This window comes from Acinonyx jubatus, chromosome B4 (assembly GCF_027475565.1).
Source record: "Acinonyx jubatus isolate Ajub_Pintada_27869175 chromosome B4, VMU_Ajub_asm_v1.0, whole genome shotgun sequence".
NCBI classification, from domain to species: domain Eukaryota; kingdom Metazoa; phylum Chordata; class Mammalia; order Carnivora; family Felidae; genus Acinonyx; species Acinonyx jubatus.
Genome location: NC_069387.1, coordinates 134,378,241 through 134,404,631, shown reverse-complemented (window position 1 = coordinate 134,404,631; position 26,391 = coordinate 134,378,241). Strand labels below are relative to the sequence as shown.

Below are 26,391 nucleotides of genomic sequence, written 5' to 3'. Positions count from 1 at the left end.
GTGCGTGCAGGTCTTCGCGTAGACGTACGTTTTCATTTCTCTCGGATGAACGCCTAGCCGTGAATCGGCCGGGTCGGACGATGAGGGTCTGTTTTAGTCCGGAAGGAAACCGCCGAACTCCTTGCCGAACCCGCATCCCCACCCGCGACGTGTGCCAGGTCCCGGGGCTCCACGTCCTTGCCCACACTTGATATCGTCAGACTCTTCAACTTCGCCGTGACAGGAGGTGCACGGCGGGCAGTCCGGTGGTTTTACTTCCCTAAGGAACGACGGTCTGGGGAATCCGGGTTGGTCAGCTCAGGCTGCTGTGACGGCATACGGCAGACCGGGGGGGGGGGGGGGGGGCTTAGACATTCATCGCTCACAGTTCTAGAGGCTGGAAGTGTGAGGTCAAGGTGCCGGCAGGTTCAGCTCCTGGTGAGAGGCCTCCTCGCGGCTTGCAGATGGCCACTTTCTGGCTGGGTCTTCACGCGGCAGAGACAGAGACAGAGAGAGAGAGAGAGAGAGCCCTGGTGTCTCTCCCTCTTCTTATTAGGACGCTAATCCCATCACAGGGCCCCACCCTCGCGAACTCCTCTATACCTAATCGCCTGTGAGTCCAGAGGGGAGGGGAGCAGGTGGATGGGGGTGGGGTGGAAGAGAGACCTCTTGAGACCGTCTCACCCTAGACACAAACTCCTGATGCCACACCCCATGGGACGTCCTCCCACACGCCACAAGCCCCCCACCCCAAAGCCCCCCACCCCCGCCCCCAGATCCAAGGCTGTCAAACTGGTAAAACCCCAGACCCAGCGGGGGCCCGGAGCCGGAGGGCAGGGGAGAGGCAGCCCTGGGGGTGCCCAGCTCAGTCGTCCCCTTGCCAGCCCCGACCCCCACCCCCTGTGCCTTGTCCTGGCTGGTTCCCGCCACACATCAGCTCCTGGGACGGCCACGTTCCACCCCCCTGCAGGGACTTGTTCTTTGAGAAACACAGGCAGCAAGGGCCAGTTCTCACCAGAGACAGCGTGACGTGATGGCACATCCCTGGGGACAGACCAGGAGACCATCCGACCTACCCGTCAGCCACAAAGATTTCTCCTTTGTGACTTCCGGGCAAGGCTCACCATCGAGCTGTAGGGGTGGCTCTGGGTCATGGCTCCCCTGGCAAGTAAGTGGATTAACTTCCCCCAAGGGGCTCGGGGGCTTGGTTTGGGGGCCAGGTGAGACTCCTGCCTCTGGATGGTGATCCCGGGGCCCATCACGCTGAGACAGAGGCAGGCTGGGGCCTCCGACCTTCAGCCCTGACACCTGAGAGTCCTTTCTGCTCCCAAAGTCGGACCCAGGAGCCCGAGTGAAGGTCAGCACCATTGGTCTCTTCGCTGCTCCCACGGATGCCCTCAGAGATGAGACCCTGAGAACCTTCCACGCCCCGCCCCATGGAAAGGGGAACTGCTTTGGGGGGTCAGCTCGTACTTATGCATATTGAAGGGTCCTTCCCAGGGTACCGCAGGCTCCCCCAATCCCTCCCAGAACTACCTTAGTTACTGTAAACTGAGTGAGGCCAGAGGTTGGTTCAAAACAGATCCAGGCCTAGTGAATTCAAAGATATTCGGATGGAAACGCGGATCAGGGATGGGGGGAAGGGGCAGGCGTGCCACAGACACACAGGGAAACAGAGGGCAGCCGGCTGTATGGTGGGGGAGGTCCCTCTGTGGCCCTTGGGCCCTCCCTTGGGTCCTGCAAGCAGGCTCAGAGAAGCAGCTTTGGGGGGGGGGCAGTGACAGTTAATTCGGGGATCCACGGGGCGTGCTGTCTGCGTTTTCTTTCAGCTTGTGCTTGCGAAACAGGCTGTAGAGGACACGCAACGTGCTCTTGGGGTCCTTGTTCACGATGTCTGCAGGGCAGAGGAGAACAGGACAGCCGGTCAGGCCTAGGCGGGGGTGGGGAGGGGGTGACCACCATCCCACTGTTGCCCGGGACCGAGTGGCTTCCTGGGACACGGGACTTCCGTGCTAAACCCGGGGGGTGGGGAATCCCTGTCCAACAGGACAGCTGGTCCCGCCAGGCCTGAGTCCCAGGACCCTCACGTGGCCCTGCCTCCCTGCTCCTCCCCTGCACCCCGGTGCCCCCCACACCTGTCAGGACAGCCTGCCCCAGGGTCCCCAATCCCCCGTCTCCTCTCCCTGTGACCCCTCCCCCACTGGGGCTGGTGGAAGCTGTGGGCACCGCACCCCCTCATAGGAAGTCCCTGAAGAGACTCGGTGTCTGCCATGCCACGCAAGGGGACCGCACGGCCACATGCTGTCCCCTGCCACCGCGGCACCCCCTCGAGCCGCAGCCTCACCTTCGGGGTTGATGGGGTAGCTGAGCAGGCCTTCGTCCTTGAGCAGCTCCAGGGCCAGGGTGACATTGTGCAGCTGTGATAAGACCCCACCAGATGTTGGCAAAATGAGGGAGCCTCCACCCAGGTGCTGGTCCCCAAGTACCAGGCCCACCCACCACTCAAGGAGTCCACCCCGAGTGGGAAAGGCAGTTACGGCGAGGGGCACCTGGTCCGGACGTCAGGGAGGGCTTCCTGGGGGAGGTGACGTCTAGAGGTAAGTCCTGCCAAGGGAGGGGACGTAGCCAGGGGTTTATCCTGACCTTTTCTGATGCAGCCCCAATGCTGTGGGCAACGGAGACGCCACCAGAAGCAGCTCAGTTCCAGGGGCAACGCACAGATGGGGAAACTGAGGTTCTGAGTGGCCAAGGGGCTCCTCTGAGCTTACAAGACGGAGAGCGTCAGAACCAGGTCTGTCTCACTCTGATGTCCGTGCAAAACAGGCTGGAGGCTGGAGCAGTGCCCCTGCCCAGGCCCACCTGAGCTCAGACCCCTGCTCGGTCGCCGGGCAACCTCCAGGCTCCCCCGGCCTGCCTTGCGCACCTGCAGAGCGGGGTCCCCACCATTTCCCCCGTGTCCCGATCCGGGATGCTGGGTGGGGCGCCCTGGGGAGCCCTGAAGAGACGCTCTGTTAGCAGAGATTTCCCTGTTCGCGCCTAGTTTCTCCCTGGGGCCTCGATATGATCAAAAAGTCCCTTCCCTTCCTGGGGCAGCAGCCTGGTGTCTTAGAAGGAGACAGTGTGGGGTGACGGCGACGGTGCGGGGTGGGGTGAAGCAGGTCTGAAGGCAGCTAAACCCCTCATTCACTGTGACTTCAAGCAGGCCCTCCCTTCAATGGTCTCGGCCCCCGACAGGGCGACTGTGGGCCCCGGAAGGCCTCGACTGGCGGCCAGCCATGCGGCCCCATCCCCGCCCCGGCTTCCCACGGTCCCCATGGCAACCTCACCGGTGGCCTAGAGACCCAGCGGGCAGAGGAACAGCCGAGCAAGGCCACTTGGGGAAGCCGGCCCAGCCCGGTGGCCTCCCAGTGGCTCTGGGTAGGATGACTCTTGTGACCTGGACGGGGCGTCCGTGCCCCGACCCCCACCAGCTCACGGGTCACGGGTCAGGTAAGTCACCCGTCCTGGCTGGGCCTCAGTTTCCCTCCTCTTGCAACGAGCACAGCGCGTCTTCCAGCCTGCCTCCCCAAAGCTGCCACGTGGGTCAAACATGATGACGGACACGGAACGAAGGCCACAAAGCAAGAGCTGAAGGTGGGCGATGAAGGCACAGCGGGGGGCTGGCCTCTGCCGGGGCCTCCCTGCAAATTCCCTGTGTCTGGGCTCCCGCGGGGGCCAGGAGATGGGACATGTTTGGGGGGGGGGCGCTCGAAGCCCCTAAGAGAGCTCTCCCGAGGGTCACCCCGTCCTGGTCCGAGGACACTGGGCGGGGCCGGGGAGAACCTTCCGCCCCACCTCCCACCCCAGGACTCCCGCTGCAACCTGGGGCAAGGGGCAGAGCGCTCCCTGGTGGCTGGTCGCGGCAGGCTGTGCGGGGACAAGGCGGGCCGTCTGTGGGGTCCCTCTCCACGGGGAGAGAGGTGTTGCCGCAGAGAATGGACAGAGACCCGGGCAGGGGGGTGGCGGTCCGAGACGCAAGAGTGGGAGAGGGGCGGCGCTGTAGCCGGTCAGGAGGAGCCCCAGGCTGTCAGTGGTGCCGAGGCCCCCAGGCAGGTGGGACACACCACTGGGGCCGTGCAGACGCAGGTAGGAAGTCTCAGAGGGAGCAGGTCACGGCTCCATTGCTCGCTGCTGTCACTGTGTCCCCAGGGATTCCCCCCAGCCCGGAATATTCTGAAAAAAATGAGGGCCGCTGTTGTCCACATTCTCATCGCGAACACTAGTCACCGGCTGCCCACAGGGTAAGCGTCAGAATAAAAGGCTGAGACTGGACTCTCGGCACAGTGCTCTCCCGCCTCCCAGCCCTGCCTTTGATGGACTCACTCTCCACACCGGCGTCTCCCAGAGCATGACCCAGGGCATAGAGGGAAAGGGCGTCTGTGACCAAACGGGTTGGGGAAAGGTTAGCGAAAAATACGATGGAAATCCTTCGCTGCGGGACTTCTCAGAGCCTTGACTGTCTACGGCGTACCGCAAACCTTCAAGACAACGCGTGGTTGCCCAAGTTATTTGACCGTAGGATCCACTTGTCATGGGGCCCCTCAGGGGACCAGTGTTTTGGAAACACTTGGTCCATTCACTTATTTAAAAAATATTTGTGAGCACCTACTGTGGGCTGGCTGTGCGACAAGGGCAAAATCACCCCCCCCCCGCTCCCTGCCCCCATGGAATTTGTGCTTTGAGAACCGCCACCATCGACACTGTGAGAACGACCACACTTGCTTCGACCTGTCAAGCCCGTGCTCGACCCGAGCCCCACGGAGCTGCCGCAGGCTCCAGATCCGTCTCCCGCGCTCCTCCCTAAGCGTCACCTCGCTTCCGTGCACGGTGTGAGATGGTGACAGAGGCACCACGTTGCACGGAGCGGGGGGAAGGTTGTAACCCAGGAGGATGCGCTCAAATCCCCCCGGGGAGAAATAATTGAACGTGGGAGGAGGCCCGCGGTTCCTGGAACCGGTGTGTTGCTTTCGGCAGAGCAGACCGTCACCTCCCTCCTTCCGTCCCTAGAGCTCGTCTTCCCGAAAGGAATGACAGTCTTGCGAAAACACCGGTCCCCATGGAGCCCGACAGCCGAGGAACAAAGAGGGGACCCCTGTGCCGTCCCGGGTCTTGGTTCTGCGCCCCTTCCCAAGGCTCCCTGGCCTGCGTGTGGCCCTCACGTCTCCGTCCGCCTCCCCGCTCTCCTGCCTTCTCCTGCCTCCGTGTCCTGCCTTCTGGGTGCGGGGCGAACACCCCCGCCCCGGCTGGGCTCTGACCCTCCTGAGCCTTCCAGCAGCTTCGGGCAAGCCTCCCTCTTGGCCACGGAGAGGCTCACACCCCCTCTGCCTCCCTTAGGGCTCACCCTGACTCCCCAGAAACAGGGAGAAGGCTCTGGCTTTGGAGGCAAACAGTGAGCCCACTGTTCCTGCTCCTACCTCTAGAACCACAAACGCTGCACGGCTCCAGCCGATTAGCTCCTCACCCTAGAGCCGAGCCCTTGAGAGTCTGAGTCCCGAATCAATCTTCCAGTCAAGCGCGCTCCTGCCTCCTGGGAAGGTGGAGGCCGTGCCACTGAAGACCGTGTCTCCGTGGTGCAAGGGGGAGAAGAGCAGGCTGAGGGTCAGAAGGCCAGTGCTCATGTCAGACCTGCCACTGAGCAGCGGAGTGGTCCTGGGCAAGCCCCAGAGCCTCTCCGGGCCGCAGCTTTCCCCTCTGTCGAATGGAGACACAACCCCTGCCCTGTCCCCCCGCAGGGGTGCGGGCTGGGGATGAAACGGGGTGAAGGGCCAGGTGAGGCCAGAAGTAGGATGTGAGCACGGCTGTGGTTCGGGGGCCTATGGGACACCGAGGAGCCTGGATGAGCCACGACCGTGGTCGGAGCCGACAGCCCAGCTAAGCAGGTGGGAATGAAGTGGGAGGCAGGGTAGGCAGAGGAGCCATCTGGGCAAAAGGCCTGGAGACGCGAGAGAACCGGGCTGCGGGTAGGCTGTGACGCTGAGACCAGGAGTCGGTGGGACACGGACGGACGGGGCTGTGGATGTGTAGGGAGGGGCCTGGAGGAAGGGACCAGGGTGTGGGGGGGGGGGGCGGCCAAGCCAGGATGGAACCCAGCAGCCCCCCACCCCCACCCCAGGCAGGTCACGAGGTCTGATCCAACCCCGGAACCATGGCTCTCACCCTCCCCAGCAACGCAGCCGTGCCAAAGGGGACGGAAATCCTTCCTTGGGATGGATGAATGGGTGGGTGGGTGGATGGATGAGCAGATAAATAGGCAGATGAAGGGATGGCCAGGCAGGTGAGTGAGTGGATGAACTGGCAGATAAGCAAATAGGCAAGTCAATGGATTGGTGCGAGGGTGGATGGCTGGCTGGCTGGCTGGTTGGATGGATGGATGGATGGGTGGATGGATGGATGGTTGGATGGATGGATGGTTGGATGGATGGATGGTTGGATGGATGGATGGATGGATGGATGGTTGGATGGATGGATGGTTGGGTGGATGGATGGTTGGATGAGTGTGTGGATGGATGGATGGATAGATGGATGAGTATGTGGATGGATGGATGGATGGTCGGGTGGATGGATGGTTGGATGAGTGTGTGGATGGATGGATGGATAGATGGATGAGTATGTGGATGGATGGATGGATGGTTGGGTGGATGGATGGTTGGATGAGTGTGTGGATGGATGGATGGATAGATGGATGAGTATGTGGATGGATGGATGGATGGTTGGGTGGAATGGATGGATGGATGAGTGGGTGGATGATGGATGGATGGATGGATGGAGGATGGAGTATGGATGGATTGGATGTGATGGATGGATGGATGGATGGATGGATGGATGGTTGGATGGATGGTTGGATGGATGGGATGGTTGGATGGATGGATTGGATGGATGGATGGTGGATGGATGGATGGATGAGTGTGTGGATGGATGGATGGATGGATGGATGAGTGTGTGGATGGATGGATGGATGGTTGGGTGGATGGATGGATGGATGAGTGGATGGATGAGAAGATAAATAGGCAGATGAAGGGATGGCCAGGCAGGTGAATGGGTGAATGAATTGAATGGATGGGTGAATGGATGCGTAGACACGTGGATGACCAAACTTCCCCTCCATGCTTCACTTCACCTGGAAGTGAATAGGGAGCCTGGTATTGTCAATTTCACAGGTCTGTCCATTCAGGAACAGACCCTCAAGGAAACCTCTGGAGAACTCACCATTTCCGCAGGAGAGGTGGGAGTGAGGTAGAACTCCTTCAAGTGCAGGAAGAAGCCTTCCAGTTGTCCAATCAGCAAGAGTAAGAGGACCCCGTCTGCAAACTGCAAAGGAGAAGCACGGGGGGCAGAGGCCGCACGGGTCCCGCACCGCCTTCGGCGGGCAGAGTGGCGCTGCGGGAGGCTGCCTTTCTGCGACTCAAGGACGACACCCCCGACCTTGCCGCGTGTTGTAAACATGGGCGGCGGCAGGGAGGAAGCAGTTATCCACTGCCTGGCGCAAAGCACACGCCCAATAAAATAAGCTGTCTTTCCATTAGCTGGGAAATAGCCGGATGTTGCCTTTGAAACCACACCCCGCTCCGCGAGCGACAGAGGCACAGGAGAAAACGGAGTCGAGCGTAACATCATTCCACAGCACGGCGGGCTCGTGTCGCTGGCCGCCACATTAATATTTCCGTCTGCGCTGTCTGTACGCTCAGGGACAAAGCGTCGCCCGCCACCCGCATATCGTAAGCTCATATCAACCTACTCAATCTCTTCAAAGATACCAGACGCAAGACTGGATGTTGGAGGGAAAACCACCACTCGAGCTCGACGTCCTTAACAGAATTCCCTCCTAAGAGGTCTGTTTCGCCGTTATGAGTTTGGCCTGAAATCTTTCCTGCTGATGTGCCCCCGTGATATCCCCGAAATACCAGAGGCTTCGACTACCCCTTTGTCCGACAGTCTCTACGCATCATCGTCACCCAAGCCAATATTTTCCAAGCGCCATGATTTCATCGAGGAAGAGAGAGATAAAACAGGTGAAGTGGAAGTCCACAGGATCATCCTGTTTGCACCCACATGAACGACACCGAAACCCCCAATTCGTCGTCTACTGCGTGTCCACAGCGTGTCAGGGAGCGGAGTCAACTCCAGGGGCTGCTTGTCTTGTACATTTACTCCCAGGTCCACGAGGCTCGTATCCTTACCCTCGTTTTAAAAGAAGAGGGGTCCGAGGTCCACAGAAGTCCGAACCAAGGCCGTGCAGACAATGTGGAGGAGGTGTCCTTGAAGCCCAGGGGCCACACGTGTCCACCTGGCTTCCGAGCCTCATATGTCCGCCCTGCCACGTCACCGTGCCACATGACACACAGGCTTCTCACGTGGCCACCATGTGACACGGTGATGAGGACACACTGTGGCCTCGGCACCCTGGGTTCGAATCCCAGGTCTTCTGCTCTATCACTGTGTGACCTTGGGCGAGTTAATTAACATCTCTGTGTCTTAGCGTCCTCCTGTATAAAACGGGGCAGTATCTGTTCCCACCTCAGGGACTGTCAGGGGGAGTCAATGAGTTTGTAGGTATAAAGCACTTTGCGCAGAGCCTGGCACATAGTGAGGGCTTTACTGGCTTTAGAAACCAGGCACGGGAGCAGATCACACCCCATCCGTCTCTGGCTAACGTCAGGGTGTGTCTGAGAAGTCAGCACGTCTGGCTGAAGTCACCACAAGTCATTCGGTCGACCAGGGACCAGACCTGACTTCCGCCTCCCTCCCCCACCGCCACCGTGGCGCGTGAGCAGAACCCGGGTGGCCCAGCGCCGACCCCGCCACGGCGGGTTGATGTGTCTGGTGTCCAGGGGGCTCCATCACCGCCAGAAGGCCCCGCGCCGGCGATCAGCCCGTCGGCTTCCCTGCTCCCCTCCGTGCTGAGCGAGTATCGCAGGGGCACAGCATCCTCACGGAAAACCGTGGCCCCCCGCAGAATGCCGATGCCGACCATGCAAGACCCGGCTCCTGCCCCACGCGGGGACTAGGTGTAGGTCAGCCCCGGGGGCCGAGCAACCGGGGGGCCCACAGATCCAGGGCTGTGGTGGAACCTAAGACAACGCCCGGCAGGTAGCTCAAAGCCGTGAGCAGACGCAATCACACCAGGAGAGCTCCCACGGCATAGATGAGCCCCTGCGTAAAACGCACCCACGGTCCCTGCCTCACGAGATCCCCACGGTGTCCCTGGTGGGTGAGACTGCCTACCTACCAGCTACGTCCGCCATCGGAGAGGCGCCAGGTCTCCAAGAGGTGACACATCACAGGCCCCACGGGGGTGGATCGAGGCTCCCCGTGTCCCGCAGGACCCTCTTCCCCGCCTGCACCCCGTGACCTTTCCCTACCCGGGGACCCTGCACCTGAGACCCTACCTGGGTGTCCAGATTCTGCACAGACAGGCCCAGGCGATCCAGCTTCTGGTTGACAAAGTTCACAATGGCCTACACAAGGAAGAGCACGGACGTCGGGCCCGGGGCTCAGGTTTTCCGCCTCCCGCTTTGGGGCGGGGGACAGAAAGGCCCCCGCATGGCGCCCGAAGCACAGCAGGTGAGGAGCGAGGGCCTTGCCCCTTCCCCTGCACCCCCCAGGACACGAGGCAGATGGGCGGGAGAGTGGGAGCTTTGATCTCTCTTACCTCTTTCACAGCGTTCACTTTCTCTGGAGCCAGTTTAAATAATTCATCAAAGACGTCCTCTGCAGACAGATCCAATAAACGCCTCATTACGATGCTATTATCCTTGCGCCAAACAGGGACGCATTTCCATAAAAGTTTCTCAGAATACCCAGTCCGCAGAGAGATGTAGTGTCATCGCAACGGTTCTCGAATTAAAACATGGGCCTGCGTCTTTGTCCCTGCGCCCCTGGCCGTGTAGCCCAGGGGGAGTCGCCTGCCCTCTCTGGCCCTTGGTTTCCTCATCTGCACATCATGGCTGATCATACCTACTAGAAGGGGTTTTCACAAAGATGAGATTTGGTACCAGATAACGCACTTGGCTCGGTGGCTGGGCACACAGTAGGACCTCGATAAACTTCATCTTGGGGCACCCGGGTGGCTCCATCGGTTACCCATCCGAGTCTTGGCTCAGGTCATGATCTCACGGTTCGTGAGTTCGAGCCCCACATCGGGTTCCACACTGACAGCTCAGAGCCTGCTTGGGATTCTCTCTCTCCCTCTCTCTCTGCCCTTCCCCTACTCGTGTTCTCTCTCTTTCTAAATAAATAAACAAAACTTTAAAAACAAAACAAAACAAAAAAAGGTCATCCTTTCTGCCGTGGATGCCTGTGCGTCTGCTCAGCCACCGCTCCTCCCCCTGGAAAGCTTCTCTCCTTCGTCCCCATCCCCCCCCCCCCACCCGCAGGCCCACGAAGCCCATGCAGCTGCCGTAGGTGACCGAGCAGGGCCCAGCCCCACACAGACACTTGGCCCGCGCATCTCCTCCCCCGCATTCCTGGATTGGCAGAATGAGGGCACGGAGCCCCGCGTCGTGCCAAAGGCCAGCACCCTCAGCAGCTGAGTCACGCCTGCCTGGTTTAGGAACAAAGGGGGGCATCTTGGCAGCCCCGGGCCTCGTCCCGCCTCAGACACCCGAGTCCTCAGCCAAATGCCCTTTTCCCACAAGCAGCCCTCCTCATATGTGCAGCCAACACATCTCCCCAGGGAAGATGGGTCCTCGGGCACCGAGTGCCCAAGCTGGCTAGAAGGATTTACCTTCAGATGCTGATGCTCAGCAGCTGTGCAACTCTGAGCAAGTCACTTCACCTCTCTGTGCCTCGGTTCTCTCATTAGTGAAGGGAAAAGGTAGCACCAGATAGCATCACGCACCAGGAAACATGGTGGAGACACCAGTCCCTTCGGACCCCTTGGCCTGGGTGGCCAGGGAAATCGGGTCTCTGAAGGAGCCAGGAAGTGGGGAGGCAAATGTGTGCTCGGTTGACATGAGCCAGAACAGCACGAATGTGCTAGACGGGGTGGTGGGGAGGCCTGGCTCCTTTCCCCTCACCATGTGACCCACCCTCATGCTGCCCCCTGACAAACACTGCCCCCCGAGCAACACCCCATGTCCTCATGCTGCCCTGCACACACACACACACACACACACACACACACACGTTGGCCAGCCTCCCTGCACCTCCCTTTCCCTTCCTTCTCCCACTCATCTTCCTTCAGCCTGTTCTCAGAAGCCCCTCAAAGGTCATTATTTCCACCTTTTCAGGTGAAGCACCCCTCATGGAACCCCCTGCCCATACAGATCTGTGTTCTAAGTGGGGAGGGTTCAGGGAAAATCATGTTAGGATGGATGGATGGTGGATGGACTGGTGGGAGTGTGTGGGGACAGATGGATTGGTGGGTGGGTGGACGGATGGGTAATTTGGTGGGTGGGTGGGTGGGTGGATGATGTGGACTGGTGTATGGATGGCCAAATAGATTGGTGGATAGATGGATGGATTGGTGAATGGACGGATGGATGGATAGATTGGTGGTTGGGTGGGTGGATGGACAGATGGATTGGTGAATGGACGGATGGACGGATGGATGGATGGATGGATGGATGGATTGGTGGATGGATTGGTGGTTGGGTGGGTGGATGGACAGATGGATTGGTGAATGGATGGATGGATGGATGGATAGATTGGTGGGTGGGTGGGTGGATGGATGGATGGATGGACAGATGGATTGGTGAATGGATGGATGGATGGAAGAATACATTAGTGGGTGGGTAGGTGGATGGATGGATGGATGGATGGATGGATGGATGGATGGATAGATTGGTGGGTGGATTGGTGGTTGGGTGGGTGGATGGACAGGTGGATTGGTGAATGGATAGATGGATGGATAGATTGGTGGGTGGGTAGGTGGATGGATGGATGGATGGATAGATTGGTGGGTGGATTGGTGGTTGGGTGGGTGGATGGACAGATGGATTGGTGAATGGATGGATGGATGGATAGATTGGTGGGTGGGTGGGTGGATGGATGGATGGATGGATAGATTGGTGGGTGGGTGGGTGGATGGATAGATGGATGGATGGATGGATGGATGGATGGATGGATTGGTGGTTGGGTGGGTGAATGGACAGATGGATTGGTGAATGGATGGATGGATGGATAGATTGGTGGGTGGGTGGGTGGATGGATGGATGGATGGACAGATGGATTGGTGAATGGGTGGATGGATGGAAGAATACATTGGTGGGTGGGTAGGTGGATGGATGGATGGATGGATGGATGGATGGATGGATAGATTGGTGGGTGGGTAGATGGATGGGTAGATGGATGGATGGATGGATGGATGGATGGATGGATTGGTGGTTGGGTGGGTGGATGGACAGATGAATTGGTGGATGGATGGATGGATGGATAGATTGGTGGGTGGGTAGGTGGATGGATGGATGGATGGATGGACAGATGGATTGGTGAATGGATGGATGGATGGAAGGATACATTGGTGGGTGGGTAGGTGGATGGATGGATGGATGGATGGATGGATGGATGGATTGGTGGGTGGGTGGATGGATGGATGGATGGATGGATGGATTGGTGGTTGGGTGGGTGGATGGACAGGTGGATTGGTGAATGGATGGATGGATGGAAGGATACATTGGTGGGTGGGTAGGTGGATGGATGGATGGATGAACAGCCGACTAGGCCAACTGAGTGAATGAATGAAAGAAGAAATGGATGGACCAATCCCTCAATAGGGGAAGATGTCTGTCACAAAAGAAGTGGCCACACCACTGCACAGTCACTATGGGGCACCCACTCCGGGCTAAACACATTCACAAATCATCTTTTAACCCTCCTCACCAGTCCAAGAGGTGAGTGCCGTTATTAATCTCATTTTACAGATGAGAAAGCTGAGACACAGACAGGTTACGTCACTTGCCCAAGTTCACATGGCTAACAAGAGGACACGTTAGTGTCTGAACCCGGGCCATGTGGCTTCAGAGCCCACACGTTCATAACAACTCCACCATGACCACCGGCGGGAACTGTAAACCTCTCCCTGTGGTTTGAGCAGTATCGTGAGAGGAAACAGCCCGATCCTGGGACGGACTGACGGAGAGAAGAAGGGGCAAACGGAGCAGAAGAAGGCTCGAGATACAAGTAGCGGGGGGCAGAGGCAAGAGCAGAGAACACCCAGCAAGTGACCCTTCATCCTCCCGTCTGTTTTAACACACACCCGGTGGGAAAAGTACTCACTGGTAGCTGGGTCCTTGTCTGTGCTAAAGGGACAATTGCAGGGGGGAGAAAGGTAAACACGTGGTTAAAAAATATCCTCAGACCTGTAGTTTCTTACTACAACAAGACTCAGCACTAGCAAGGTTGACAGAGAAACGGGCGAGCTCCCTTCTTCCCTGCAGTTCGTAAGCAGGCAGGGCCCTTGCACAGGGCGCGGGCAGAAAGAGGCCCAGACCCCACCCTGGAGGCTTCCACACCTAGTTATGTCTGGATTTTGTCATTTCTGTGGTTGTTTTAGTTCGGGTGGGCGGTGTCATACAATAAAGCACACAAATTGTACGATTAAGGCGCATGTGTTTTTCCATATGCACGCACCTGTGTGATCAGCACCCAACAAGATACAGACCCTCCCCGGCACCCCCATGTGCTCTCCCCCGCCCCCGCTCCCCCCCCCACCAAAGATCACCCCTGCCCTGATTCCTCCCGCCGTGAACTGGTTTAGCCTATTCTGGGAGCCCGTGTAATGAAATCACGCTCTTTTCTGCGTCTGGCTTCTTTCACTCTGTTTCTCTTGTTCTGAATGGTTTGTCTTCCACCTTGTGTCAAATTTTCCACCCCAGCCACACCCCTTCGAAGCAAGGTTCTGGGCCCAAAGCGGGTCAAGCTGTCCCAGGAGGGCCGGGTGGGCCCTGCAACCAAGGCCCTCAACAGGGGACTGGGCTGTGCAGGGTAGAGAGGGCAGCCTGAAACAGAGAGCCAGGCTTTACTTCCAGGAGGGCAGAGGGAAGAGCCCATTAGCCGAGCAACCTGCTTGTCCAGACGCACGAAAGGTAAGCAGCTGGCTGTCGTGGACACCCAAGGACAGAGCCTCCCGCCCCGCACACACTAGGTGCTCTATAAATGCTGGTGTTTGGTGCCCTTGGCTCCAGCCCTCGGCCACCAGGCTCTGGGAAGCGACATGGCATCAGGGTCCTGTGACCCCAGGTCTAGATTCCTCCTGGCCCACAATGGCTATAGTGTGACCTCATGACTGGGAGCCACAGCCCCTTCTGTCCCCAACTCTGCTTGCTTTTGTGCAGAGGACAAACGAGCTGGCAGGGGGCGGGGGGGGGGGGGTCATGCCTAACAGCCAGGGCCATGCCCTGCGAGGCACAGCAAGATGGAAAGGCGCCCGGCAGGGCTGAGGGGTCAGCGAGGCCCTCTGGGGGCTGAGAGGAAGCTGGCGAGATGTGAGGGTCCCTCCCACAAAGGGCGGGCAGCTCTGTCCCCAGCTTCAGGCCCTGTTACCCATTCCCCAAATAATTATAGCTCGGCCTGTGCTGCAAGCCCTGACTCTTCCCTCACCTGCATTCAGTGAGCTGTTCCATCGACTTCTCCGACTTCAGACCACTTTTGGTGCTCTAAGAAAGAAAAACAGGGAAGAAATTGAGTAATCCCAGAAAACTCAGGGACCCACGCCAGCAGCCACTAAAAGACTGTAGTGGCCAGCGCAGCCCCAGAACCCAGCTCACTCTACCTCTTTCCCTCCTCGGGGCAGCTCCTGGACGGTGCTCATCACTGTGGCCTGGCTCAATTGTCTTTCTTGCTCATGAGCCTTGGGCCCCATGAGGATGGGGACAATGTCTGTCTTGTTCCCCAGATATCCCCAGAGTCTCACTCAGTCCCTGGCTCACAGGGAGTCAATAAACATGTGTTGATCTGAATGACAAATGAATAATGACTGGATGCATAGATGGTTGGATGGTTGGATGGATGGATGGATGGATGGTTGGATGGATGGATGGATGGGTGGATGGATGGATGGTTGGATGGATGGGTGGATGGATGGATGGATGGGTGGATGGATGGGTGGATGGATGGATGGGTGGATGGATGGTTGGATGGATGGTTGGATGGATGGTTGGATGGACGGTTGGATGGATGGACGGTTGGATGGATGGACAGGTGGATGAATGGATGGATGGATGGATGGATGGTTGGATGGATGGGTGGGTGGATGGGTGGATGGGTGGATGGGTGGATGGATGGATGGTTGGATGGATGGATGGTTGGATGGATGGATGGGTGGATGGATGGATGGATGGATGGATGGATGGATGGATGGTTGGATGGGTGGATGGATGGATGGACGGATGGATGGATGGACGGTTGGATGGATGGACGGTTGGATGGATGGACAGGTGGATGAATGGATGGATGGATGGTTGGATGGATGGATGGGTGGATGGATGGATGGTTGGATGGATGGATGGATGGATGGATGGTTGGATGGATGGATGGTTGGATGGATGGATGGATGTTGGATGGTTGGATGGATGGATGGTTGGATGGATGGATGGAAGGATGTTGGATGGTTGGATGGATGGATGGTTGGATGGATGGATGGATGGATGTTGGATGGATGGATGGATGTTGGATGGTTGGATGGATGGATGGTTGGATGGATGGATGGATGGTTGGATGGATGGATGGATGGTTGGATGGATGGATGGATGGTTGGGTGGATGGATGGATGGATGGATGAGTGTGTGGATGGATGGTTGGATGGATGGTTGGATGGATGGATGGATGGATGGATGGGTAAATGGATGAGTGGATAGGTAGGTGGATGGATTAATGAATAAGTGAATGAGTGAAGGAATGAAGGAATGAAGTCACCTCTGATTTATATAAGAAGTATGAACAAAGTCATGACACTGCTTAGTGGAGAATTTTAATCAACGGTTTTGAAAGAAGTAAGAATGATTTCATCTGAGTGAAACGTAAGCTCCAAGACGGGAAGCCCCCTGGCTCATCAGGCACTCAGAAGTTGGGGGAGGGAGTAACGGGGAGCAGGAGAAGGTGGGGGCCCCGTTTGTGATGCTCAGACTCTGCCTGAGGGAGAAGCCATGGGCTCCGGGGACATGAACTTCAGCACCAGTTGTGCGTATGCTAGAGCAAGGGGACCCTGCAGGTGGAGAAATGAGAAGGCTCCCTTGCACGGTCACAGCCATCGTTGGTGAATGAGGGACAACACCGCAGTGGCCTGGGGGCCAAAACTATGAAGGCTTCTGAAAGGCCATGAACAGATAGATGACCACTAATGGCCCATGTGACCATGTGACCATGTGACCCTAGGCCCCCTGCCACCACGGACTCTCAATATCTCCACCCACAGCTCCAGCCCAGGCCCCTCTGCAGTCCTGGAGGGATGTGATATATCTTGAGGCTCCTAAGAAAACATCCTGGCTCAGCCCCTCCCCACGCAGCACCCCCTAATCCAGGGTACGGTGACATGGACCCAAGATGCTCAGCCTGTACACAGGGGTCCTCCCAGCACCCAGCCCCGTACCTCCATGGTGATCACCTCCACCTGGACATTGGTCGGGAGGGGCAGGTCGGGCTGGAAGCGCTTGGCCAGGGCCACGAGGAGATGCAAGGTGGCCAGCAGGTCCTTGTTGAAGATGGCTGGGAGGGGAGGGGGCACAGGTCAGAGCGGAAGGGGCCACCGATACCTGGGGCCACACGGAGGGCTCCATATTGTGCCAACAACCCTCTGAAGACCAAGGAGATCTGCCTCCAGCCTCCTGGAAGGCAGAGGGCTGGAGATACTTATTCGGAACCCAAAATAGCCACCCTGTGCTCTCATCACCCTGCTCTGCGAATACAGCCCACGGGCACAATTCCCCAAGTAGACGGGGCTTTCGACACAGAGACAGCCACCCTTTACAATTTTGAGCCGCTCGAGGCCCTACAGTGGGGGCCCCAGTGCAAGAAACTGTTGGCTTCAGATGAGTGTGGCTTAATTCAGGGCCAACGTTACGCCCATCAGTTGTTGAAAGCGGGACGTTAAATGCAGCGGTGAAGGCACGCAACCCAACAAAAACTCGGCTTGAAAACTGTTACATCACCACCTCCCAATCTCGGAGAAGGCACTCAACCCCTTCAGCCTCAGTTTTCTCATCTGGAAGATGGGGGAGGGGGTGGAGATCAGAGTGGGGGCTTTGCTCCCTCCCATTCGCTCCAAGCAAGCACCGCGGGTAGAGCTTAAATCAATTAACGAAACGAGACCGGTAGCACCCATCTGACGAGATACGTGGGAGCTCGTGGTGCTTGGAACTCAAACACTAGGGGCCTCATTGACCGCGTTTATGCCGTTACACGGCCGCGGGCTTTGCTGCGGTGACACCTCCGGGGCGCAGAAGCGTGTAGGGCTCTTGGCCTTCGACGGGGTGCACGACTTTGCACGGGAGGCTCCCCGGAAGCCCCCAGGGTGCCCCCACCCCAGGGGCAGAGGAAACAAGAGGCCGGTGCTGCACAGGGACCCAGGCTCCCCCGCCCTCCCGGGGACCCCGCCCCAGCCGGGGCCCCACATACCGTCCACGCTCCACTTGAGCGGCTGATCTTCTGCCCGCAGGCTGCGGTTAACTGCCTCCAGGACGGCCTCCAGCTTGCGCCTCTGGTTGGGGACCGTGAGAGCCATCTCCTCCACGTCCAGCCGGAGCCCGGTCAGCATCTCTGAGGGCAGGAGAGCGGGAGAGGGCCCAGGAGGGAGTCGGGGGGAGAGGCAGGACAGGGAGGGAGGGGTGAGGACCGTGCCCCCCCCAGGCTCCCCTCCACCGCCAAAAGCCCTGTGACCCGAGCGAGCCCCGGCCCTCCGAGCCGCCCTCCACTGGCCCACCTCACCTTGACCTTAGCCTTCTGCTCAGCTACGTGCACTTCCTTTTCGCAAGGCAGGGTGGCCTAGACTCCTAAGCTCAGACCCTGACCCCCCCCCCCCCGCCTTCCCCACTGCAAGATGCTGGACAAGTGACGAGGCCCCTCCGAGCCTCATTTTCCTCATCCATAGAATGGGGATAGTAAGAGGATAGGGTTTTTCTGAGGATTAACCACACCTGCTCCTTGGCAGGTGCTCCGGAAGGGGCTGGCAAGATCGTTCTGTCCAACTACCAAGGGTCCCACAAAGGGCGCTATTGAGCCAGGCCCCAGGTCTGCCGAGGACCAGAATTGGGCATACCCCTGCCCTCTGGGACCTCACAGCTTTGTGGGCAGAAGGCAGGTGCGCAGACCAAACCCGACATCACAACGGTGACGGGGAGGGGGGGCTGTTGAGGAGTCCACCCCTGGGGCCTGAAGGGGCCAGGCTGGGGGGGGGGGGCGGAGGTGCTGGGGCCCAGGCCCATGTACTCTGGGAGCAGCCGCTTACGGAAAAGGTGGTGCAAGATGAGCCCATCAAATATGTCCTCCTCCAGGCTGCGGACCACGATGTGCTCCGGGAGGAGCTTGGCATTGATCCACTCCATCAGCACCTGAAGACCCCAAGGGGATGGCTGACCCGGGACCACTCCTCACCGGGTCCCCCACCTGGCTCAGCTCTGACCTGCAAGGCCCTCCTCCCACCTGCCAGCTCCTATACCAACCTTCAAGGCCAGGTCAAACGTCACCTCCTCTGGGAAGCCCTCCCTGCCCTGTCAGTGTGACTTCCCAAAGACCCTCTGCTTCTCTTCAGCAGGAATCTGGGCCCGGGGTGGGGGGAGGCGGGGGTGCTGTTTGTCCTGTGCAAGGTGCTGGTCCCAGAAGGCCACCACAACAAGTACCTGAGAGTGGGGAGGTGGCCGTGGAACTGGATAATGGGAAGAGTTTTGAAGGCCCTCGACAGGAAAGGCCTGAATTGCCCTGAAGAGGCTGTTGGGAGAAATCTGGATCTAAGTAGGCACTTCTGGGGAGAGCCCAGAAGGAGAGGAGGGACGTGACTTTGGAAACACAGAGGAGGCCCCGTGACAAGGGAGGCAGAGACCCGAGTGGCGAGTCTAGGCGCCAAGGGGCGCCAAGGGTCACCGGAGCCGCCTGACGCCGGGCAAGAGGCTGGGATGGGTTCCCTCTCGGAACCTCCGGGAGGGACCCACGCTGCCCACACCTCGACTGAGGACTTCCGGCCTACGGGCTGGGAGACCTTCAACTCCCCTTGCTTTAAGCCACCTTGCTCATGGTACTCGGTGGCACCAGCCCCAGGACACCCACACAGGGGCTGCTGGGGTCCCGCCTGATCCCCCAGACTCAACGACTGAGGAGCACACCCCTGCTCCCCTCTGCACCTCTGCCAGGGCGTCCGTCCCCGCCTGGGTTCAACAGGCCGGGAGCACAGGAAGCAGAGCCCCGTGCCTTTAAGGGAGCAGCACCGGCTACTCCGGACTTGGGAGCCAACCTCTCAGCTACTCCGTCTCTGCACCTGCTCCCGGAGGGGCCCGCCCACTTGCTTTCCTTTCTCCTGGCTCACTCCCTGCACCCAAATCCTTCTCAGGGTAAGCTCCAGGAGGAGCCCCAACTAGGACGTGTCGGCACCCCGTCAGGTTTCCAGGAAGGGCCTCGCTGGTTCTACTCGGGTCCCAGTGCCTGACGGTGGGGAAGGTGGGATGGAGGGAGCCAGGGAACGGGAGGGAGAGAGGAAGGGACGGGAAAACGGCCACAGTCTGGGGGGATGGAAGGTGGTGCAGGCCAGGAGGCCTCCCTGGAGGAGGCACCAGAAAGGCCACGTGGAGACTGGAGCAATGAGGCAGACGAAAACGGAGGCCTGAACCTGCCTATACCGAGCTGGTCCAGCAGGTGCAGCGGCAGCCTCCCAGCCAAGGAGAGACGCGGGGGGCCCGGGTGACTCACCCCCTCCCCCCCGTTCTGCCCCTTTTGCCAGCTCTCCACTGCAGTGGGCAGCCAAGCAGGGGCAAGTGCACAAGCTTTGGGGCCTGGGTCAAACTCTGCTGGCCGGCCTTGTGTCCCCCACAGGCCAGATCACCCCTCTGAGCCTCCTACTCACTCCATGGGATTCAGGACGCCCGATCCCTCTCAACCGTCGTGAGGCTTGTGGGGATCATCTACGTAAAGGCACGCAGTCGGTGCTCAATAAATGTTCCCTCACGTAGCCATTCAACAGGTCTCCCGGGGACCTGCAGGGTCACCACCCGCCAGGCGGAGGTCAGAGAGGGGAGGAGCGGGACAGACCCCGCCCCAAGGGGACGGAAAGACTGCCCCCAGAGAAAGCGGGGGGGGGGGGGGGGGGGGAGACCGCGGAAGGAGCTGTACCTTCTGCAGCTCTCCAAATTTGGGGTCCCCCCGCGAGGTGGGTGGCAGGTACTTCTTCTTTTCTCCTGGAAGCAGAGGCGAGCATGACATGCGTGTGGGATCCCTGCGGGGGGGCTGGGCAGCCTGGCACCTCGACACCCGGGGAATTGGGTCCCGCTGCATCACACGCGCGCCCACACAGATCCACAGACACGGTCACTGATACACACGTGTGCACACACACACACACGCACACACACCCTGAGCATCAAACATCTAAAGAGACTTGGTCCTCCCAGACACGCCTCGTCCTCCACACCTCTTTCTTTGCCCGTGCTGTTCCAGCCACCCCCCAAATGCCCTTCCCTCTGGTTCCCCTCATGAGCACCAGCTCATCCTCAGGCACACCAATATATTTTGGGGACACAGTTTGCCTGGAAAACTGTTTCCTGCCTCAAATTCAAATGTTAACTGGGTGTCCTGTGTTTTATCTGGCAATTCTACCCACGTACTTAAGCAGAGGGGCTCGCACGAGCCCAGGGGCCGGGCACCAGGGGGCCACGGCGGATTTCACCCCAGTCTGTCTGGCTCCCTGGCACGGGCAGGATGCCGAGACCACCCTGGCTGACCCTCTTGTCAGCAGCTTCCCGATGCCTTAGACTCGCAGCACCCACAAATGGCAAGGCCGAGAGGATCTAGTCTCGATGAACATGGGGGAAACTGAGTCAGCACGGGGGGCACTGCCTTGCCCAGGTTCACAAAATGCAATGCCTCTGTCTTCCCACGACGCGGCTGGAGACTTTTCCTAGATGATCTGAAAACCTTCAAGTTCTCCCCGGCCCCGTATCTCCTGACAAGAGGCGGGGATATCTAACATGCTGGGCCCGGGGAAGTCTCTGGACCGATGTGTGGGGAGTGGGTGGGTGGGTGGGTGGGTGAAAGCCTCCGGCGATACCCCACCCCCACCCCCCGCCAGCTCCTTCCTGGAGCAGGTTTCCTGCCGCTCTGAATCATCCCATGTTCCAGCTGCGCCTGCCAGTACTTTGAGTATTTCTAAATCCACTGCAAAACAAAAAATAAATATTTTTTCAAATAACCAAGCCCCACCGCTAACAGCAGTTTTGCTCGCGATGCTTTCCAGCGTTAAACCATCTATAAACAGAGAGCACCAGGCAGTGAAGGAAGTCAGCTTCTCGACTCTGGGCAATGCCCGCCCGGCCCCCCGGGTCTCGCTCGCTGCTCCGGGGTCTCTCGGCCACATCGCCCATCTTAAAATTCAGGCTGTATTCACAGGGTCTAGCTCAAGTTGCATTCTGCTCTTACATTTCAACTACATCACACTTTTCCTCCGTCATCATATTTATGTCTTAAAGGTTCCATAAATTCTACTGAGTTCACTTAACGCCCTTGCTGAGCGGGACATTTGGCTGGCTTCCTGATTCGCCTCTTTTCTGTAACAGGGGGATTGACAGCTTTGGGTACCTGCGTTGTCCTTTCCAAACATCTCCTTGGGAAGGGAGGTTTCAGGGGCAGTGGCCACAAACTCCCCGAGCTCAGAAAACGGACTTGCTAAAAGGGGGACCCACACCCATTGAATTGCCCCATCCTATGCCCACCCACTTTTTAAAAAAATTTTGGGGGGCGCCTGGGTGGCTCAGTCAGTTGAGCCTCTGACTTCGGCTCAGGTCATGATCTCGCGGTTCGTGAATTTGAGCCCCGCATCGGGCTCTGGGCTGACAGCTCAGAGCCTGGAGGAGCCTGCTTCGGATTCCGTGCCTCCCTCTCTCTCTGCCCCAACCCACTCGCATTCTGTCTCTGTCTCTCTCAAATATAAATAAACATGAAAAAAATTTTTTTCATGTTTATTTATATTTGAGAGGGGGGGCAGAGAGAGGGGGACACGGAATCCAAAGCAGGCTTTAGGCTCTGAGCTATCAGCACAGAGCCCAACACGGGGCTTGAACGCACGGACATCGTGACCTGAGCCAAAGTCCGAGTCACCCAGGCGCCCTTGTGCCCACCCACTATTTAAAGGGACCCACACGAGTGAAGGAAGCAGATCGATAACCCCCATCCCCCGCCAAGTCGGATCTCTGCAGATATCTGCCAGTAGGGCATGGCGGGAGGGGAACCTGAATGCTGGGGCTCCCCTCCTTGGGTTCCCAACCCCAGCTCCACCGCGTGAACGGAGTCACCTGCCACTGCTATTCACTGGGCCTCAGTTGCCTCGCGCATACAAGGGAGGCAGGAACGCCTACCCTCAGAGCAATAAACGAGGTGCAGCTTGTAGGACGTGCACAGCACGTAGGAGCAGTTAATATCGCGTTACCAGTGTCATCCTCAAACGCGAGATGTGTGGTTATGAGCGGTATGGGGGTACCTGCCAAAGCTTCCAGAAGCGGGGGTGGGAGTTGTCAAGGATAAAGCAGAAGGCATAGGCAGGGGCTGCACAAATTGGGTGTTCAGTTAACAACCTGGGAAGCAAGGCAGGGCCTGGACCTGCCCGCAGACCCGCCCCTCCGCCCTGCCCGGACCCCCAGCCCCACTTGGGCCCGGCACCTTGTGGGAGCTCCTCCTCCGCCGGCCGGCCCACTGCCTTCGGGAGCTGCAGCAGGTTGTACAAGGATTCCGGCTCCATTTCTGCCTTGCCGGCCCTGGGGGATGCAGGGGACAGGGGGCATCACCATCCGAGGAGCCCCACGCTGGCTCTGGGCCGTCGTTCCTTCCCGACCATGAGGCACGGGGAGTGGGCGGGGGCTGCCTAGGCAAGGAGACGGGCCTCCCTGATGAGAAGTAGGCCGTGGGGCCCATTCTGGCGGGACGCAGGGGTGGAGGGAGGCCAGTGGCTGAGGGCTTGTCAAGATCCGGGAAACCCTGGGGTTAAGCTCCAGAGGGATGCCCGGGGTGGGCGTATGGCAGGGCTGGCTGAGGCGAATCCACTGACGGGTGACATCTACGGTGCCTGAGTTCCCGCGGGGGCAGGGCGAGGGGGGCACCGGATCTGTCCCTTCCAGGTCCCTGAGGCCGAGACAGGTGGGCACGGAGTGGCACCACCAGCCTTCCGACGCGGGGACCACGCTGGCATGGCGGCATCCCCCAGGCTCGGCTGCCACTCCACGGGGGCCTGGCTCTCGGGGGGCGGCCTGGCCCCGCCTGGCCCGACGCGGAATGAGGCTGTCCACGGTGGGGCTCGGCGGGCTCAGCCTCTCTGCGCTTTGGGGGCCTCACTGCGCACGTCGGCATGGGAGAGGCCGGCATGTGAGGGGTGTGTGCGGCCCCCTTCGTGTGCTCCTTCTGGGCAGGGGCCGGGCTCACCCCATGCGGGACGGGGCCCCTGGAGAAGCCAGCCCAGCCTCCTTCCTGTTGCCCCAGGGCTCACTTCCTCTCCTGCTCAGCCAGCAGCTTTGCCCTCCTCTTCGGCCCCCCACGTTTCCTCAGCGTTTCGGGCCCCAAAAAGACAGGGGGGCCGCAGAATGGGGGGCAGCTCCAGCCCTCCCCCTCCCCCCCCCCCCACCGGGGAAACCTGGCTACAGCAGCGGGACCCAGAGCTGTGGCAAGATGGGGACACTGGCAGGGGCCACCCCATCGCCCTAGCAGCCGGCCCGCGGGGAACCTCTGAGGCCCCATCCCGAACAGAGGATGGGGGAGACCACAGCTGTGGGACCGGTCCTGCCCCCTGAATTCCCAAGCCTCCTTCTGGACAGGATTCGGCTCGAGGGACGTGGCCGGAGAAGAGGAAAGAGCCCTGCCTGGCGGTTAGGAGGAGGCCCGGGTTCCAGGCTTGCTCTTCCTCACCCTACATGACTTTGGGCGAATCCCCTCCCTTCCTGGTCCTAAAGGTCTTTACAAGACAGGGCTGGACTCAGAGCTCACTGAAGGCAGTGGAGCGGACACGGGGGGTGTCTGCCCCAGCTCTGTTCATCTGTTCAGGGTATCTCCCCTCCCCCGGCAGCCCCTCCCCGCCCTGGGCCTCAGTTTCTTCATCTGAAACGGGGTGGCCTTTCTCCCCGCCCCCCCCCCCCCCCACGCCGGATGACGCTCAGGGGAGATGGCGTGGAGAAAGGGAGACTGTCCACCTGGCTACCGGGAGGTGGGATCGTGCCTTCTGCCTGTCCAGCCCCTGGAGGGAGGAAATGCACCTCTCTACGCGTGGGTGGCTGGGGGGGGGGGGGGTGGTGCACAGGGGCTCAGGGCTTTGCTTGGTCCGAGTCCCTCCCTCAGCTAAGGGTGTGTTCTCTGGGGTCGGCCGCCACAAGCCCCCACCCCCGGAGCCCTCCCTCTGTGCCCTCTCGCTCCTGAACATTACAGACGGGCAGAGAGCCCCGAGCCCAGGGCTCCCGGGAGCTGAGACTCACCTGGCTGCCATGAAATGAAGGCCGTGGAGCTCAAATCGTGATCACCGGCTTCCAGAGAAAAGTAAGTTCCTACCCTGGGGGCTGGAGGGGCCGGGGGAGGGCAGGGTCCCCCCACCCCCCACCCCCCACGCTGCTCACTTCCTCCGGGCCTGCGGCTTCCGCAGGGCCTGCTGGGCTGCGTCTGCAGGGAGCTTCCTCCTCGCTGGGCCTCAGGGCCTGGTGCCTCCACGGCCCCGACGGAAAGCTCTGCCCCCTGAGCGCCAACCACCCAGCCACACCTCCGGGCCCTCAGATGCCTCGCAGGAGACGCAACGCTGCCATTTCTTCCCTCTCTCCCTCTCCCCTCCCCGCCTCACAACCCCAGCAGTCCCTCATGGTCTCCCCATCTCCAAGTGGCAGCACCAGCCAAGCCAGCCACTGAGGCCAGGGACCCCCACCTCCCCGCCACAGGGAGCTGGCGAACTCATGAGCCGTGAGATCACGACCTGAGCTGAAGTCCGACGCTCAGTGGACTGAGCCACCCAGGCGCCCCTTAAGGGCTTTAAGTTTACTGGAACCCGCCTCCGAGGCAGGTACTATTGTCGCTGCTCACAGAGGTCCCAGCCTAAGAGGCAGAGGCAGTTTGCAGCATGGTGGGGACGGGCAGCTGCACGCTTTGCTGGGGCAGGTGTGGCGGGCACGGCGTGGCCCTGCGTCCCCTGCTTCCCGGGCCAGGTGCACTGCCACGTCCCGGCAGAGATGGCCCATCCACGCAGGGAAACTGAAGCGTGTTGGACAAAGCGCCTGCCGGGGCCGGGTTAAGGGAACACAGAAGAGACAGTGCCACAGCCCAAGACTAGCGACATAAGCAAGTTATCACGACCCCAGGGCCCGACGGGGCAGAGGCCAGAGTGGACACCATAGCCCAGAGAGAGAGATCCGCCAGCCAGGGGTGTGGTAGAGGGGCCCTCCGACCCCGGTGGCCCCGCAGAGGGGCGGCCCTGGAGTACAAACCCCCCAACCTCGCTCACTCTCCCCCACGCTCCCTCCTGCCGGGGCCTCCCACTGGCCAAGTCCAAACAGAAGCCAGAGGCAAGGCAGCGCACGGACGCAGTCCGCGAGGCCAGCGCGGAAAACGCTGGAGAGGCATCTGGAGAGGCGGACGGAAAGTATCCGGCTCGAAATTGAAACCGCGGGGCAGCAGCCACTCAGCAGCCTCCTGGTCACGGCGGGGACGGCCGGCACCACGGTGCAGTTCGAAGCATCCTCCGTGGGGGTCTGTCCCCAGCCTGCCGCGCCAGCCTTCCCGTGGCTCTGGGGTCACCTCATTTCCTGCGTTCGATTCCTTTCTGCCTCGAGCAACTACAGCGGCCCCAGTTACAGGCAACCGAACCTGGATGAAGGAAGGTGGCTCTTTAGGGAGGGAAACTGGAGGGACGTTCCCACCGTGGAAAGCGAGGGAGAACTAACCAGCCAGCAGTCACATGGGAACAAAGCGGGCTTGGACCAGGCAATTCTCTGAAGCCTGGGTTCTTTGGGGCGGCAATCGGGGATTCTTTCCGAGGCGCCCGAATCACCCCGTGACTTCTGCAGGGAAGGCTCACAGCAGGGCCAGCGTGGAGCACGAGCCCTTGGCCACCGTCGAGGGCCACTCGGGTCCCTCGCCCTGCAGCGTAAGGCCACCACCCCCTGAGACAGCGCCGCTGTCCAGCAGGCCCGGTCCGATCGGAAGCTCCTGGAGCTTCTGTGTGTCCCAGCCCCCAGCACCGGGCTGGCGCGAACCGATGACCCCTAAGCGCAGGAGAGAAAA

The 26,391-nt window shown here is 59.8% G+C and overlaps 1 protein-coding gene across 5 annotated transcripts; it reads right to left on the bottom strand.

The window, feature by feature from the left end:
- Window positions 1–1,572: 1,572 nt before the first annotated feature.
- PARVG (parvin gamma) lies at window positions 1,573–25,191 on the bottom strand. 5 transcript variants are annotated; one of them, XM_053199480.1, is made up of 13 exons: window positions 24,741–25,191; window positions 22,807–22,901; window positions 20,269–20,333; window positions 18,398–18,500; window positions 17,569–17,709; window positions 16,544–16,659; window positions 14,557–14,612; window positions 13,234–13,256; window positions 9,668–9,726; window positions 9,405–9,473; window positions 7,225–7,326; window positions 2,324–2,396; window positions 1,573–1,873 (listed from the first exon to the last, which is right to left on the bottom strand). In XM_053199480.1, the coding sequence occupies exons 2-13, from the start codon at window positions 22,883–22,885 to the stop codon at window positions 1,764–1,766; spliced, it is 996 nt and encodes a 331-aa protein (XP_053055455.1). In that variant the 5' UTR covers window positions 22,886–22,901; window positions 24,741–25,191; the 3' UTR covers window positions 1,573–1,763. The 5 variants fall into 5 exon arrangements, with proteins under 5 accessions (XP_053055455.1, XP_053055454.1, XP_053055458.1 ...); XM_053199479.1 differs by lacking the exon at window positions 24,741–25,191 and adding an exon at window positions 24,603–24,740; XM_053199483.1 differs by lacking the exons at window positions 22,807–22,901; window positions 24,741–25,191 and adding an exon at window positions 20,003–20,060 and having other exon boundaries at window positions 20,269–20,312.
- Between the last annotated feature and the right edge of the window lie 1,200 nt (window positions 25,192–26,391).